Source organism: Panthera uncia, chromosome B4 (genome assembly GCF_023721935.1).
Source record: "Panthera uncia isolate 11264 chromosome B4, Puncia_PCG_1.0, whole genome shotgun sequence".
NCBI classification, from domain to species: Eukaryota; Metazoa; Chordata; class Mammalia; order Carnivora; family Felidae; genus Panthera; species Panthera uncia.
In genome coordinates this window covers 17468302-17485682 of record NC_064809.1, presented here as the reverse complement: position 1 = coordinate 17485682, position 17381 = coordinate 17468302, and the positions used below count along the sequence as shown (strand labels likewise).

The 17381-nt window shown below is 36.0% G+C and overlaps 1 protein-coding gene across 1 annotated transcript in view; it reads right to left on the bottom strand.

Annotated features, from left to right (window-relative positions):
* MALRD1 (MAM and LDL receptor class A domain containing 1) overlaps positions 1-17381 on the bottom strand; it is a 788164-nt gene that overhangs the window by 528915 nt on the left and 241868 nt on the right. Inside the window, exon 20 of the mRNA XM_049626634.1 lies at positions 975-1062. Within this exon, the coding sequence (XP_049482591.1) occupies positions 975-1062 (88 nt within the window). The remainder of the gene's footprint in view (positions 1-974; positions 1063-17381) is intronic.

Genomic DNA, 17381 nt, shown 5'->3' with positions numbered 1-17381 from the left:
AATGTAAGAGCCTCCAACTCAGCACCAGGATTATCCACCAAGAGCTTGATGCCCAGTCCTATTAGAGCACTATGCACTGGCCTGGAATGGGTTTCGCCCAGGGTGTTGGTGTTAGTTTTATTTGAGTTTATCATAGCTTGTTTTAGGCTATTTTCCTTTATCGTCTTTGAGGTGTCTACTAAACATCTCAATTGAGATGTTGAGTAGGTAGGTAGTATAGAAGTATGGATTTCAGGTTAAAGGTTGAGAATGGAGATATAAATATGGGAAACATATATTTGTTTTTAAATAAAAGAAATGTGTGATACAGAGAAGAAATGGTTCACAACAATCCTTAGGAATATTTCACGTAACCTGACAGTAAAACAACTCTGAAGGTAACTGAGATCAACAAAGTCTCCAAAACAATGTAATTATAAGGCAACCAGTTTGGGTTATATAACCCCTCAAATATAATGATGTTACTGTTTAACTTCAGATGTGATTTCCTAGTGTTTTCCATGTGATGAGACATAAGCACAGCTGATTCAAACCTCTGTACTATGTTTGCAAAGACGTTAAGACTAATTACCAGCAGATTCTCAATAATTTCTCCCAGCGTTAACAGATTAGTAGAACAGAAGTGAGGGTATATTTAGAAAACTTACAGAAATGAAATACTGATTTCCTTGACAGTTTTTTTTCCCAAGTAAACAGGTTTGAAAATGCTCATATATTAAAATATTCTTCCTGGGGCACCCAGGTGACTCAGTCAGTTAAACACCCGACTTTGGCTCAGGTCATGATCTCATAGTTCATGGGTTTGAGTCCTCTGTCAGGCTCCGTGCTGACAGTGCAGAGCCTGCTTAGGACTCCTTCTCTCCCTCTCTCTCTGTCCCTCCCCAACTCGTGCTTGCTCTCTCTCTCTCTCTCTCTCTCTCTCTCTCTGAAAATAAATACATAAAATTTAAAAAAAATTAAATATTCTTCCTTACCAGGGTAAAGGGTACAATCCATGAATGACAAATCATCAATTGCAATGTCTCCGGTGAAGCCATCTCCTACTGAAGCCTCCACCAAAATCTAAGAAAAATATAAGAAATTTGTTGATATTGTGAAGGATTTTAATTTATGGAAACTCACGGTAGAAAAAAAATCAGAATTTACTTAAACAAAATTTTCTTCTGAACCACTGAAAACAAAAATTCCAGTAGTATCTATTAGTAGGCACCTTGGCTCTACCTAGATGCTTCCAGCAACAGGAAGCTCCTTTGCTTCTTGGGCCCATTAGACCCATGAAGCCCAGCGTGTTTCCGGCGATTTTCTGAAACTATAACATATCAAATGTATATCTACTTCCCTATAACTTTCAACCTTTAGTTCTAGACTTGCCATATTTTTTCATGATCCTTTAAGTATCTGAAGGCAAATCACAGTCTCCTCTTCCCACCTTTGCCCAAGGAGTTCATCTGTTTCCAAGGTTAAATCTCCTCATTGTTCAAGAAATCCAATTTGTGGCCACAGGTACTTGCTAGAATGTACATTCTTTTTTTTTTTTTTTTTTTTTTTATTTATTTATTTATTTATTTTTGGGACAGAGAGAGACAGAGCATGAACGGGGGAGGGGCAGAGAGAGAGGGAGACACAGAATCGGAAACAGGCTCCAGGCTCCGAGCCATCAGCCCAGAGCCTGACGCGGGGCTCGAACTCACGGACCGCGAGATCGTGACCTGGCTGAAGTCGGACGCTTAACCGACTGCGCCACCCAGGCGCCCCTAGAATGTACATTCTTAAGACTTTAAAATTTTTCCCACGCTGACCTTATTCTGTAACACTTTATGAAACTGGCTAATGGTTATTAGATCTCCTTCAGAACCACATTAATCATGGGGAACTCAGATGACATCTGTGCTGTTACAGGAGCTGCAATTCCACCAAAATTCCAGTAAAATATGAAATACTGACAAACCACTACAGTATATGGCAGATTGTGATTAGGGCTGAAATTTACTATAATAGAATTAATCATGATAAATTATTTTAATACCTATGCAAATTCAGTTGCATACTGAATAGGAATCCTGCTATAGTTTAATAATGAAGAACTTCAAGCAAACTCAAACTTAAAAAACATTTTTTTCTTCCACTGTTATGTGAATATACGTTCCTGTTTTCATTTTTTCCTCACAGATGCTATATGTAGAAGCTGAAATTTTATTTCATTTTTTTTTAAATTCTGTGCTTCTATTCAAAGTTATCTCACATGATTTATTGATGTCTCAATTGGAGAAAGTTTTAAAAGATCAAATTACTGACCCCAAACCTCTTGACATCTTCCCCCAACTTCCTAGTGTTTCTTGAGAACTACCAGAATTTTCTCCGTAATTTGTCAGTAAGGAAATCAATCAATGTGGGAAAAGTTTATGGATCCAACTAATGGGCAAATATAACCCACCTAATATTGCCTGAGGAACATTTATTTAACAGTGCTATCCACAATCATGAATCAAAGAATAATACAGGCCAGGAAAACAAAAATGCAGAAAGAATACTCAGTACGAAATCATACAATTATTCTAATAAACTAAAAAACAGCAGTCAGGATTTAGCAGAACACACTGTAAGAAAATATTTTTTGTTCTATTAAAAACAAAGACTGCAGTTGGGTAAACAATAGGAAAAAAGCATATGCAAAGACTGATTACTAACAAATTCCCTGGACCAGTATGTCTATCCCACTGCAATACAACATAGGACATTGTAACAAAGACTCAGAAGATGCAAGAAAATGGAAAAATTAGGGTAAATAATAAGAAACACTGCTTTTGTCACACTGCTCATGAATAGAATAGCTTATTGAGAAAGGATAGAAAATTGATATCAAAATCTCAAAGTTTATGGAAAGTACCATTCTTATACATAAAAGTATCTGTAAGCTAACTTGGGGGATATACACATAACATAGCTCCACATGAGAGTATGGGCTCAACTGTTCCAAAGTATTTCTTTTTTTGCCATTATGTAGCCACAAATTTAAAAACTGGGCCATTTGAGGGGCACCTAGGTGGCTCAGTCGAATGAGCAGTTGAGCATCTGACTTGGGCTCAGGTTATGATCTCACCCCTCATGCTCTGTGCTGATAGCTCAGAGTCTCGAGCCTGCTTTGGATTCTGTGTCTCCCTCTCTGTCTGCCCCTCCCCCGCTCACACTCTGTCTCTCTCTCTCAAAAATAAATGCACATTAAAAAAATTTTTTTTCTAAATGGACCATTTGTGAAAATTACAAATTTTCTCATTTGTGGGCCGTACCAGGTAAGCAGCATCCGAGTGGATGCTATTTGCACAAAGCTTTTTTCTGGAGTTCACTGTATATTACGTGAGAAGCATTTTGAGAGTGCTTGTCTCACATTTAGATACCAATAAGAAGACACAAAAATAATTTGAGGCAGAAGACACTTGGGTCTTGCACTAAGACACAATGTAATCACAATTTTTGCCAAAATATATTCAATTTCTGAACCCTCTAAATGTTAGCATTCTTGAGAATAAACAACAGCTTCCACTTAAAATACTAAAACTCTCAGTTTGTATGTATATTTGCAGTTCCAGCCTCTTTTGAATATTAAATTAAGTCAGCCATTTAAAAAAAAGCCTATTTGATAACACATCACATCTTGAGAAAAAGTTACGAATGTTCAAGCTTAATTCTACCTTTGCCCTATATTAAATGTGGTTTTGCAAAAAGCTTGGCATGTTAGCCTAGGAAACTAGTCCTAAGAAAATAGTCACACAAAAAAAGAACAAACCCAAGTGTCTCTGTTCTGGAAAATTCACTTTCATTTCTGGTGTTTTTCCCAGAATAAATGGAAGGATATTAAAACACAAACATTATTGTATGCAGGGCGGTATTGCCATTTTAGAAATCAGAGAAGCCACATTTCACTCTTAAGTGCCATTAGTACCTTACTGAATTACTTAAAGGGCAACTGAAAATTCCAGTTTGGTCTAAATGACCCGAATTATCTGTAGAGACCAATTCTATTTACATTAGAACTATCACTGGCTTGGAAATTTTGTAAAGTCATCCAGCCCTTCTAAGTTGTTCTCTTCATGGGCTGCCACATCTAGATGCTCCAACTAAAGACAGAATGGCCTTGTCAACTATATTGCAACTTTTAGTTTTACTATAACCAAAGATTAACAAGGGTCTAAAGACTTGCCTGAACTCATCTGTCTCTATATTTAGGAATCTCTGAATTACTGACCAAACATTTTAAATGATCTGGAAACTACTGTCATTGTATATGTGTAACACACAATTTAATCATAATCTTACTATAATATTTTCAATTTACTGACACATATATGTATATATGTGGGTGAATTAACTCATAAGAAAGAAAAAATGGCATTAACTCCCCCTGACACCTACTACTTTAGCCATCCCGTGTTTGTAAAAGAACACAAAATTCAAGAATATATCAATTTTTACTATAATGCATCTTCAGAAAGACTTGAAAGAAAGGACTTCTTTGAAATTAAAATGTGTGTACATACAAACACACACACACACACACACACACACACACACACACACACCCAACATGAAGCATCTAGAACTCCAATGCATTGTTGATGGGAATCTAAAATGGCACAGCCACTTTGAAAAATGGTTTTTCAGTTTCTTTTAAAATTAAACACACTTCCCTATAATGTGGCAATCCCACACATAAATATTGCTTATCCAAGAGAAATGAAGACATACCAAACAAACAAAAACCTGTTCACAAAGTTTATACAAGCTTTATTTATAGTCTCCAAAAGCTGAAAACAATCCAAATATCCCTCAACTGGTAAACAGTAAGGCAACTTATGGGAAATCTTTACAACGGGATTCCACTCAGCAATAAAAAGAAACTAATGGTACATATAACAACAGCTGTGAATCTCAAAAGCATTATACGAAGTGGGAGAAGCCAGACACAAAAGGCTACGTGCTTGATGAAACCATTTATACAACAATGTAGAGCAGGAAGAACTACGGATAAAGAAATCAGATTAGTGTTGCCAGGGGCTGTGTGGGGAGGAAGGTCATTGATGACAAAAAGGAATGGGGAATCTGGGGGGATGATGGAAATACTGTCCTAGTTGTGGTGGTGGTTACACAAGTGTGTAAGTTCGCTGAAATTCATAGAGCTGCTCACCTAAACAGGTGAATTTTAATTACATGCACTCTACCTCAATAAACAAATAAAAACATTTATTCTATACTATTTTACATTTATTCTATTCTATACTATTTTACATTTATTCTATTCTATTTATTGCCATAAATCATCATTATCTTAAGTAGTATTTTCACTGTTTCCTGAATTGCTAATTTCATGCATGGCATTTTATAATTAGCACGTAGTAATCCCAAGTATCTCAATGTATTTTTAAATTTAGCTATGAAAATTCTCTTGCTATCCACTAATAATTTTCCAGAGAGTATCTGTTTTTCCTTACTCTTCTTAGTGATGCCCACTTATTTTCATTTACTATTTCCATAATTACAAATGCAGAAACAAAGAAAATGAAAGACATTATAAAATTCTCTTTTCCCATGTATTTTATAGTTGACTAACAGCTGAGGTAGCCAAACTCCTATAAACTCATTCAGACAACTCACCAATATTTTACCACATAACCTATAATTTTAGGGGCTCATAGGAAGCCACTTTAGGATCCCAAACTTTCTAGGCTAATACTTAGGGAAATAGATTCAACATAAAAAAGGGTTTTGTTTTGTTTTGCTGTCTTTGTTTTAGACACAAAGCATGAGTGGGGGAAAGGGGCAGAGGGAGAGAGAGAATCTTAAGCAGGCTCCATGTTCAGAGGCTTGATTCCATGACCCTGGGATCATGACCTGAGCTGATATCAAGAGTCTGATGGTCAACTGACTGAGCCACCCAGGTGCCCCAACGTAAAAAGGTTTTTAAATCATTGTTGGAGTTTTTATATAACCTTGAAACTAAACTCTATGAAATAAAACTTAGATTTCTTCCCGGCAAATTTTAGTTTTCTGAATCTCTTTTCTTGTATGTTTCTGGCCACATCACATACAAAAAAAAAAGTGCAAAATAATTAGAGTTTTCCAATTTGTATATTTGTATATACATGTGAAAACCATTTATCATTAGACATGGGCCACAAAGCTCTAACTAAATTGTGTATACATTGAACACAGAAATGGATAATAAAAAATAAAATAACGGCACTAGCAGAGATGAAATAACATGCTGGGACACAGGTTAGTAGGACAAGCACTATAAAAGAATTACTTAAAAGAAAACATCTGATGTCTGACTCATCTGTGTAAGACCCTATTTGGGAAAAAAATCATGGCAAAATTTTTGTTGTTATTTTGGCTTTTCACCATATTTCTTATTACCATATTTTACCATATTTCTTCTGAGCTAATGTCAGGCAATGTCATATATGACCTGCTAAGATTTTTTTATTCGTCAATGACTGTGTGCTTCGGTATTATGCCAAGTGTTTCCATGGTAACCAAAAAGAAGAAAAAAAAAGTCCATCCTGCTGGTTTCTCACCATCTAGGACAGAAAAGATTAAATGGTGACAACTAGGGTGGAAGGAAGCAGGGGTGGGGGAAGCGGGGAAAATGGGTGATGGGCATTGAGGAGGGCAGTTGTTGGGATAAGCACTGGGTGTTTCATGTAAGCGACAAATCACAGGAATCTACTCCCAAAGCCAAGAGCACACTGGATACACTGTATGTTAGTGAACATGACAATAAATTATATTAAAAAAATAACAGGAAAATGAAAGAAGAAAATTACTAATCTACATGAAGTTTTGGAATTTATGAGGTCCTTTATTTATCCATGCTACCCTCATTTCCCATTTTCATGGATGATTCACATACAGCTTAGAAGGAAAATTTTGAGTTTAGGAGACTGCCACTTTTTTATAATTAGAGTCTAGATAATTAATAAATTGAACCTTAATTTTGAGAATCTTCACATCAGGTAAGATATAAATGAAAGTCTTCAGGGAAAACTAACACTTTAGGAAGATTTTCTTAAAATAGGAAGCAAAGCAACATGCTCCTGGGTTGAGAATACTCATTGCAATTTTACCCTAAAGCAAATATTTTACTTTTGATATAAAAATCTTCAAAAATAGGGTCTGAAATGGAACTGCTGGCAAATCCTTGGCTACAGAGTTGCTATTTGGTACAACTATAATGACTAATGTTTCTTTGTGAAGGACTTGAAAGCAGCAATAATAAAGCTCAGTTTTATAATTAAAAACAAAAACAAAAACATAACTCTGAGGCTGAGTGTCAGCTGTCATTTATTATTTAACACCTGACAGACTTCCGATTCCTGTCTCTTGCCTGGTTCCCATAGGCATCTGAGTTTGCAATTCCTTGTGCATGTTAGGTCAAAGACCATGAAGGATCTGAGAGTTTACCCTATTTGCAGACTAACAAGGCAGACTGCCACTGTTTCACAGACACATACCAGGTCCTTGATTTAGAGGGACAGCAAAGAGCACCAGCCAGAAAAATACCTTCCACTGGTTCCGCAATTCCCAGGGGCAACATGATGATGCCCAGGTGTCCCCTCCACGTGAAGTGGGTAGTACCATAGAGAAGGATCCCAGACATTAGGAGCCTAGCTCTTATAAACTGCTGGTACACCTGCTTCTCTTCAACTCCAGAGAGAGATGATAGGAGGAAGGAAGAGAGGATGCTTAATCTGGAATTAGTGAGCAAATGTCTCAGGGTAAAAGCTATTCACTCTTTACTCAGAGGCTGAGCTGTGAAGAACATAAGAAATCTATGGAGAACTATCTTACAACAGTGAAGACGGATGGTTGCTACACTGCTGATACATTTAATTTGCGGAAGCACCATGACTCCCCTTAATGTATGTGTAAATTAAAATGTTTATATCAACTCAGCCTCCTTTTCTCTTACATAATACCTAATTTCATACTATTTGGAACAAAATGGGCATAATTTGTTGTAGTCTTCCAGAAAAGGCCACCCACCTGCCGTTGGCCTAGCTCCTTTTACACCCACAGTATCTTTTCCCGTCAGAGCTTCTGTTGTGTTGAGAGTAGAGATTAAAAAAAAATCAAGGAAGGGGAATGTGGTTGAGGAAATAAGGTCATTCAAAATATCATTCATGTTTCTTTATTTAGATAGAATTCTTTCTGTTACTCTTGAATGAAAGAAACAGAAACCTTAAAAAATAATTTCTAAGTATTCAAGTCATATGAAATTGATTTGCTTTCCATGGTTGTGAAAGGGTTGGCAAACTACAATTACTCTGATACATTTCTTTCCAGGTGGTTTCAGATGTACAAAAAGGGCCAAAATTTGGGTGAGTCCCCCCTCCTCCAATACAGTCGCCTAATATGCCTCAGTTTAAAAAAGAGAAATGTTAATCAGTTTTAAACTAATTTGCTACTTGAAACTCTACAAACCCACATCCTATTCTAAAGTATCCTCCAGAGACTCATATACCATCCAACCCATTTCACATCTCATCTATTATTTGAAAGAGGACAAATGGTACTCAATTTCTTCAGTCCTAAGAATTTATGGAACCTATTGGATTGGAGGTTACAAAGAAGCATTTAATTGAAAATAGCCTGGTCGGTATTAGAGAGAAAAAAGTCAAGAAGGTTTGGAACTATTAATTTAAAAGTTCATGAAAATAGGTTTTTATCATTTAAAAATGATACAATATGTATAATAAGATTTTAATAGAATGCAACACAATACTGTCCTCGTGACTGGTTCATACATGCCAGAGTGAAATTCTCATTTAAATGGCATAGGTCTAAAATTCATAAATGCTATTTTTTACCCAATAATCAGGCAAGTTTTTCATCCCCTACACCACTAAAGAGAATACTTAGAGGAAAATAAGTGATGCTGCAATTTATTATTTTAATATACAATGTCTTTTTGCAACACTAGTCATCTATCCCTCATTCTTCCTGTGTGAAAGGAGGCTCCAAATAATAACCCCTACTTCTATGTGGCAATTTAGAACTGACCCAGGCCTAAAGCAACAAAAATTAGGTCACAGATTAAAACCCAAACAATAACCCTCATTTGCCTTTTGCTTTGGTTTAATATCCCATTAATACTCACCTAGTAGTTATTGCGAATTAAAAATCCTTTTTCAATGTTACTTCCTCAGAGAAGCCTTCACACAAGCTCAAGAAATTTCCCTTTACAAATTTCTCATAACTTTTAATTGTATCAGTATTTGTACATTTAAATGTTTGTCTCCTGTAGGAGACTTGAGGGACGGGCTTCATGAGGTTCATTGAGGACACACAGCATTGTAAACACGCTTAACAAGTACCGGAATATTTTTAGGGAAAAATGCAACTTCTAATTTCAACTGAAATTACTGATGTTATTCAATGCCATCCCTATCAAAATGCCAATGGCATTTTTTCATGGCACTACAACAAAAAATCCTAACATTTGCATGGAACCACAAAAGACTTGCAATACCCAAAGCAATCTTGAGAAAAGAAAGTTGGAGGCATTACACTCTGTGATTTCAAACTATACAACAAGGCTATAGTAATCAAAACAGTATGGTGCTGATACAAAAATGGACACACAGACCAATGGAACAGAATAGAGTCCAAAAATAAACGTACACTTATACAGTCAATTAATCTTTGACAAAGGAGGCAAAAATAGGCAGTGGGAAAAAAGACAATCTCTTCGAGTAATGGTGTTAGGAAAACTGGATAGCTACACATAAAATGAAACAGGGCCACCTTGTTATACCATATTAAAAAGTAAACTCAAATGGATTAAAGATTTAAATGTAAAACTAGAAACCATAACATTTCTGGAAGAGGGCATAGGCAGTAAGCTCTTTTATACTGATCTCAGAAATATTTCTTTAGATCTATCTTCTCAGGCAAGGGAAACAAAAGCAAAAATGAGATTATATCACACAGATTGCACAGTGAAAGAAACCATCAAGGAAATGAAAGCTCAACCCACTGAATCAGAGAAGATGTTTGCAAATGGAATAACTAATAAGGGGTTGGTTATTATCCAAAATATATAAAGAACTCATACAATTCAATACCCTGTCCCCAAAAAATCTTTTTTAAAAAATGAGCAAAGGACTTGAATAGGCATTTCTCAAAAGATGACAAACACATGGTCAACACACACATAGAAAGATGCTCAGGGTCACTCATCATCAGGGAAATGCAAATCAAAACACCAAGAAGATACCACATAACATCTGTTGGAATGGCTATTACTGAAGACAAGAAATAACCAGTATTGGTGAATATGCGGAGAAACCTAGGGAAGGAACCCTAGTGCACTGCTGGTGGAAAGCAAAATGATACAGACACAATGGAAAACAATATGGAGGTTCTTCAAAAAATTTAAAATAAAACTACCATAGGACTCCCTAGTTCCACTTCTGAGTATTCATGTGAAGAAGATGAAAACACTAATTCCAAAAGATATACATACCCCTATGTTCACTGTAGCATCATGTACAATAGCCAAGGTGTGGAAGCAACCTAAATATCCATCAATAGATAAATGGATAAAGAATATGTGGTGTGTATATGTATATGTGGAATCTAAAAAAAAAAAAAAAAAAAAAAGATACAGATAATAACCTGGTGGTTGCCAGAGGGGAGAAGGGTGGGAGATGGGTAAAATAGGGGAAAGGGATTAAAGGTACAAATTTCCAGTGATAAAATAAGACAGAAGGATGCAATATACACCATAGAGAATATAGTTAATCATATCGTAACAACTTTATACAGTGACAGATGGTAGCTAGATTTATCATGTTGATCACTTTGTAGTGTATATAAATGTTGAATCCCTACGTTGTACACCAGAGACATAATAGTGTATGTCAACTATATTTAAATTAAAATAAAACCATTGATGTTACTCATAATGTAATGCCATACTGCCCACATGTTTCACATGACACATGATTATCATATAAACAGAAAAGCACAGTACATATTGATTTGTCCTTGTATTTCACACCACATATCTAAATTATAGACAAATTATGCTTCTTTCTTCTTTTACAGCTCCCTAGATCTTTCCCTTCTTTACACAGCCTTGTTCCCAGATTCCAATTCAACTTCTACCTGTATTTGTATAGCTTTCTTATGCTTTTCTCCCTTTTCCATTTCTAATGCAGATATATCTGCACTTTCAGGTTCTTGCATTTAACCTTCAGTCATTTTGGAATCATTACTTTGTTTCTGTAATAGTATACATTCCATTTGTTACAGGGATTTTATTTCCATGTATTTGTTAGCTATCTCAATTGCAGACAGTCTTGCAACTTTTTTTTATTCTATAATTTAAGCACGTAGCATCTGGAATCCAAAACTCTTATTTTCTATTTAAATAAATGAGACCCAGAAGGTTTAAATAACTCACCCATAGGTCCACATATAGACTCTGTAGGGAAAATGATGTCCAAAACGTTCACAAAAGAGTCTAATTCTTAACTAGTTTTAAAAATTCAAAAACTTTACTCAAAATTTAACTTTTCATTTTTCTTTTTCCCTTTATTAGGCTTCTAAGTTTTGTTTTGTTTTTGTTTTTGTTTTCTGTTTACTAATCAGTGACTGATAGGAATTAAAGAACGGGGGAATCCATGAAAATAATACAAGATCAATTTAGATAGTTCTTTGTATCTAGATAATTATTAATTCTGATTACAAATTTGTAACAACTGAGTATGTAGCACTGTTACCCTACTAATATAATGTCTTCCAAACATGTCATACTTTAATTTTCATGGTCCATTATATTCATTATGTATTTATACTTCAAAGTCCTACCATAGATGAGATTTCCTCTACACTATACTTCAAAACCAACACTTTTTCCAAGTTAGATTTTAAAATATAACGTTAGTTAAAATAGTAATTGCTTTTGAAACCAATGCTTTGAATTACATTTTTTTCTCTCTAAAAACGTAATACGCCATTTGCAACATAGCTTTAGGTGTTTGCCACTATTAGGCGCACAGGCACTTTGCAGATGCTCTTAAAATCTGATTTTAAAGTCATCTTTATTACCCACACGTGGAAATATGAGTAACCATCCCAACTATTTATTGCTGAATAGATATTTGAGAGTATTGGGATTGGTAAATTTAACATAATGGGCATTATAATGTAGCTTCAGCAGGGGGAATCTGGTTCATCAAAATCCCTGATTTCACATATATTCATGCTTCGGCTAAAATATATAATGGACCTCACTAAACCACAGAATGACAAGAACAACAGACAGGCATATATCCACAGCTGTTGCACACCCTTTCACACAGTAATTAAATATCCCTCCCTAAATGCTTGGAAAAGTGGATAATTTTAATTACAGAGACCTAGAGTAAAATCCACACTGTATTTTACATCCGGGAAGTCCCTGAAACCCAAGTGAAATAAAAATAAAAAGCAGATATCAATTTCTGACAAATTAGTATATTACCTCCCCTTGAACACAGGGAATTCGTTATCAAAACCTCTGTGATGGCACTTTCAGGTAGGTCAGCTGGATGGCCCTTTGTCCCAGTTCTGCTTGAGGAAAATACCCAAGCACAAGACACCTCGGCTTCAACTGATGGGAAATAAGCCTGAATTCTCCTTTGTTCTCTATTTTGTTCTTCCCTCTGGTGGCCAGTCTCTACCCTGGGGCTTCTTTGCAAGAGAATGAGTTAGTGTCCAGCAGTGTTTCAAATAATAATTTACTTTAGAGTGCTGGGTCGGAAATCCCAGATCAATTTACATCCGGGTTTTCTCCTTCATACCGAGCCACTCCATAGCCGAAGAAAACAAACAGTAAGGTCTTGCCAGCCTTCTCTCAATATCTGCAACTCAGTACAGTCACCTTGAGTCTGGTCTTTAGTGACCCAGGCATTTGTCACAGAAAAAGAATAGAAACCAAAAAATGCCAATTTATTAATATAAAATTTAGCAGCATAACTGGAAATGTGCCTCAATACCTATGTCAGCTGGTCGTCAAACAAGGTTTTCAGGAGAGGAAATCAACTTGAACAAAACCAAGATCAGAAGCATGTTTAGTGTGCATACAGAGTAGAGGGAAGGTGGTGTGGAATACTCTGGAGAGACCATACCACCAAGCTAACATAGTCAGTTGTCCACCTGATTGAAAGGCATAGCGTCCTTTGTGTAGCACACAGATAAAATCTTCACCAGTAACAGAAGCTTGTATTAGGAGTATAAAACATCAGGTTATTATAATTCAACTATCTTCCATTAACTAAATCTAAGTCAGTGTCTTTTTAAGGCAATTAAGAGAGAATATAGGCCCCTTGATGCCATTTGAGAGATAAGCTAAATGGAATAATCACATTTACAAGTTATCTCCAGGTACTTTAAAAATAGACTCAGACGTGAAAATAACCGTGGCTCCTAATTTAGACATCATTTAATCCAATATTTCCTAAACTTGTTTTACCATCAGAATCACTAAGGGCTTTTGTTAAAAATACAGATTCTTAGGACTTCCCTCTGGAGCTTCTGGTATGATATGTGTAAAGACTGAGAATCTGTATTTTTCTTAAAAGAAAATATCAGATGGTTCTGATAATTAGGAAAATTTCAGAACTACTAATCTAATCCACATTCTGTGTTTAAAAGGACAAGGTAAATTCCTAGAAAAGTTAAAGCCCTTTGCCAGATGAGGTGTTAATATGCATTTTATATATGTATGTGGGTATGAATATAAACACAGACAAATGCCCTAGAGACATAGTAGTCTGCCTTATAGTAGAGATAAAACATAGTATAAGAATGGCTTTTTTTTTTCATGTTTATTTATTTTTGAGAGAGAGAAACAGAGCGTGAGCAGGGTGGGGCAGAGAGGGAGACACAGAATCCAAAGCAGGGTCCAGGCTCTGAGCCGTCAGCACAGAGCCTGATGCGGGGCTCAAACTCACACACTATGAAATCATGACCTGAGTCGAATTCTGACACTTGACAGACTGAGCCACCCAGGCGCCCCAAGACTGCCTCTTAAACCAGATTTTTGTCCATTCAATCATGTTACCAGAAAGCATATATTATGCACAGATTTATTTATTGCTCAAAAGGATTTTTTTTTTCTTTTTCCTAAACTCTGGAGGATTCCTAGTTGTATCTTGTAGCCTCTTGTATGCCAACTAAAGCCTTAGGAGAAAACTGTTTTCCATTTAGATAAGCTCCCTGTTCAGTTTCTACTACCTAAGAATCCATTCTGTTTTCTCTAGTTCTCCACTGCTGCCTATAGTATACCTAAAATAATACTGTCTCACAGTGAGCTCTTAGCATTTAAGCTTTTAAGGAATAGCAATCTCCTTTAATGACATTTTAAAACTGAAACAAAATTAGAACTAACACAATATGAAAGCTACTTAATATAGAATTTATTTAGATGTGCTTTTCATTCCCAAGATTTTGAAGGTACACTTACTTATACTATGCTTCAAGCTCATGGACAGAAATCACGAGTTACCGAAATGCTAACTAAAATCAGTTGAGAGACCATCGTCACCACCCGGGTCCTGATCATCCCAGCTCACTGTTCCCTGAGGAAGGTACAGATGACAGGGACATCTCACACCCAAGGCTGCAAGAGTTTCATAAGTGCTAAGGAAACCAAGATCCAGAACGATCAGTTGACATTTGGTCTGGCAGGTGAAGTCTGCAATAACTAAGTCTCAAAGTAAGTCTAAAATCTAAGTGTATATATATAAATTAACTGGCTTTTGAGTGACATATTGACATGTCTGCCAGTTCTACAGAAAATACAAGTAAATACTGGGTGGCTCATTCAGTTAAGTGTCCAAATTTGGCTCAGGTCATCTCGTGGTCCGTGAGTTCAAGCCCCGCGTCAGGCTCTGCTGACAGCTCAGAGCCTGGAGCCTGCTTTGGATTCCGTGTCTTCCCCTCTCTCTGCCCCTCCCCCATTCATGCTCTGTCTCCCTCTCTCTCAAAAATAAATAAATGTTAAAAACAATTTTTTTAAAAAAAGAAAGAAAATGCAAGTAAGCAATGGCCTTTTAAAATAAGGCATTAGCCTTGGAGCTCTCCTAATTTTGAACTGCATGGAGATTGGAAGTTTTACCTCTCACTAATCCCTTAAAAACTATTTTTACATAAAATTATCTAAGCATTCAAGGAAAGGTGATACCACAGGAAGAAATCAGTGGGGGAATAAATGTAGTAAATCATACATGAACAGCATGACATAATGTGGTACTAAAAAAGAATGTCACCTAACGTGTTTTAAAATATGGGTAAAAGGGCTATTCTTAGAAAACTACAGATTCGTTTTGAATGCATTTTTAGGTAGGAGAATAAACGGATTAAAAGGCATTCCTTCAGCTTAACTTAAGAAGAGGACATTCACTTGCATGTAATTCGTAAGAATCTTCGTGCTAAAAGGAAGGTTTCCCTTCTCAAACCCTCACTTTTATGCCCTCTTCCATCTCCTTCATCCTTGTGTTAGTGACCTCTTTCCAATCTATTCTATTAAACTTTCTGAAAATAAAACAGATGTGCTCATCAGAGAACCGCCACTCCACATCTTAGCCTTCTGAACCAGAAAAGTGGTTCTACCCCGTTTCTTCTTAGTATATACAGTTGATCCTTGAATAGTGCAGGAGTCAGAGGAGCAAACTTCTCTGCATTTGAAAATCCTGGTAGAAATTCTGACTCCTCCAAAACTTGACTACTAAACCTTGACTACTACTTGACAACAACAAACAGATGATTAACACATCCTTTGTATGTTATGTGTATTAGACACTGTGTTTTTATAATAAAGTAAGCGAGAGAAAAGAAAATATTAAGAAAGTCATAAAGAAGAGAAATACCGTTACAGTACTCTACTGTATTTATGGGAAAAAATCCACGTATAAGTGGATCTGTGCAATCCAAATCCATGTTGTTCAAGGCTTAACTGTCTTCCCAAACTTAGATGACAAAGAGGTACTGATATAGCAACATACCTCTCAGTTAATGAATGTGTTCTGTTCTCCCAGGTAAGAGAGAAAAGGCCTACAAGTGTTGGTTATATGATTATGAAACCATTGAAATAAATCTAAACAGGGGCGCCCTGGTGGCTCAGTCAGTTAAATGTCTGATTTCGGCTCAGGTCATGATTTCATGGTTCATGAGTTCGAGCCCAGCCTTGGGCTCTGGGCTGACAGCTTGAAGCTCAGAGCCTGGGGCCTCCTTCAGATTCTGTGTCTTCCTCTCTCTCTCTCCCTCTCCTCCGCTTGTACTCTGTCTCCCTCTCTCTCTCTCTCAAATAAACATTAAAAAGAATTTTAAAACAAGAAAAAAATCTAAACAAATCATAATGCTTGAAAATATTCAAAAGTTATGTTGAAAGCAGTAACCGATAATGTGGCAACCTGGGAAAAAAAACAACAAAGAATCATGACTACGGATGACTTAGAATTTCTAAGATCATCAACAACAGCAAAACACACTTCTATTATATATTGAAACAATATAATAATCTTGTGGAATCCACAGGGACTCATTATAAAGATCACGGCTCAGCAAACTTGTAAATATTTTTTTGTTTTTTTCTTAAACTGGAAGTCTTATGGGGAAAAAAGAAGTTTTTTCTTTAATTGAAACATAGCCATACCAACTTGTCTTGTGTTCTCTTAAGCTGCTTTCATACTACAGTGACAGAGTTGAACAGTCCTACCAGTGACTCTAGAGCCGTAGAGCCTAAAATATTTACTACCTAGCTCTTGGTAGGAAAAGTGCACAAATGCCTGCTATAGATTACAACTGTTTTGACTGTCAGAATCAATCACACAATGAAAAAGCCCTTTAGAACCTCTGAGTTTTTAAGTAAATAACTGAAAAATATAAAAATATGCTAACAAATCGCTTAATGTTGAATAATTAAGGCTACACTCTTTTAAAGTTGCCCTTTTAGGATCCATATTTCTTTTCTATCAAAGTAAATTTAAGAGCTTTGTGTTCAACTCAATTGAAAAACTGCAAAAAAAAAAAAAGCATTGGAAATATCTGTTGATCTTTGCAATTTTAAGACTCCTAGCTAAACTTGTGAAATGAAAAATACATTGTATATAATATACACTTAGGTGAAAGCAACTCCTAGGTGAGGCACACAAAAAAGGAAAAGGATATCTGCAATACTATTTAAGTTATTTTAGAAAATTACAACTTCATCTGTAAAGCCAAATTTTCTACATAGCAATCTTCTATTTCATGTGCTTGTGGTGGCTTTGTAGGTAGAACTAGCCCTAATTTTAGAGATATAAATATCTCCAAATATAAATATCTCTAAAATATCA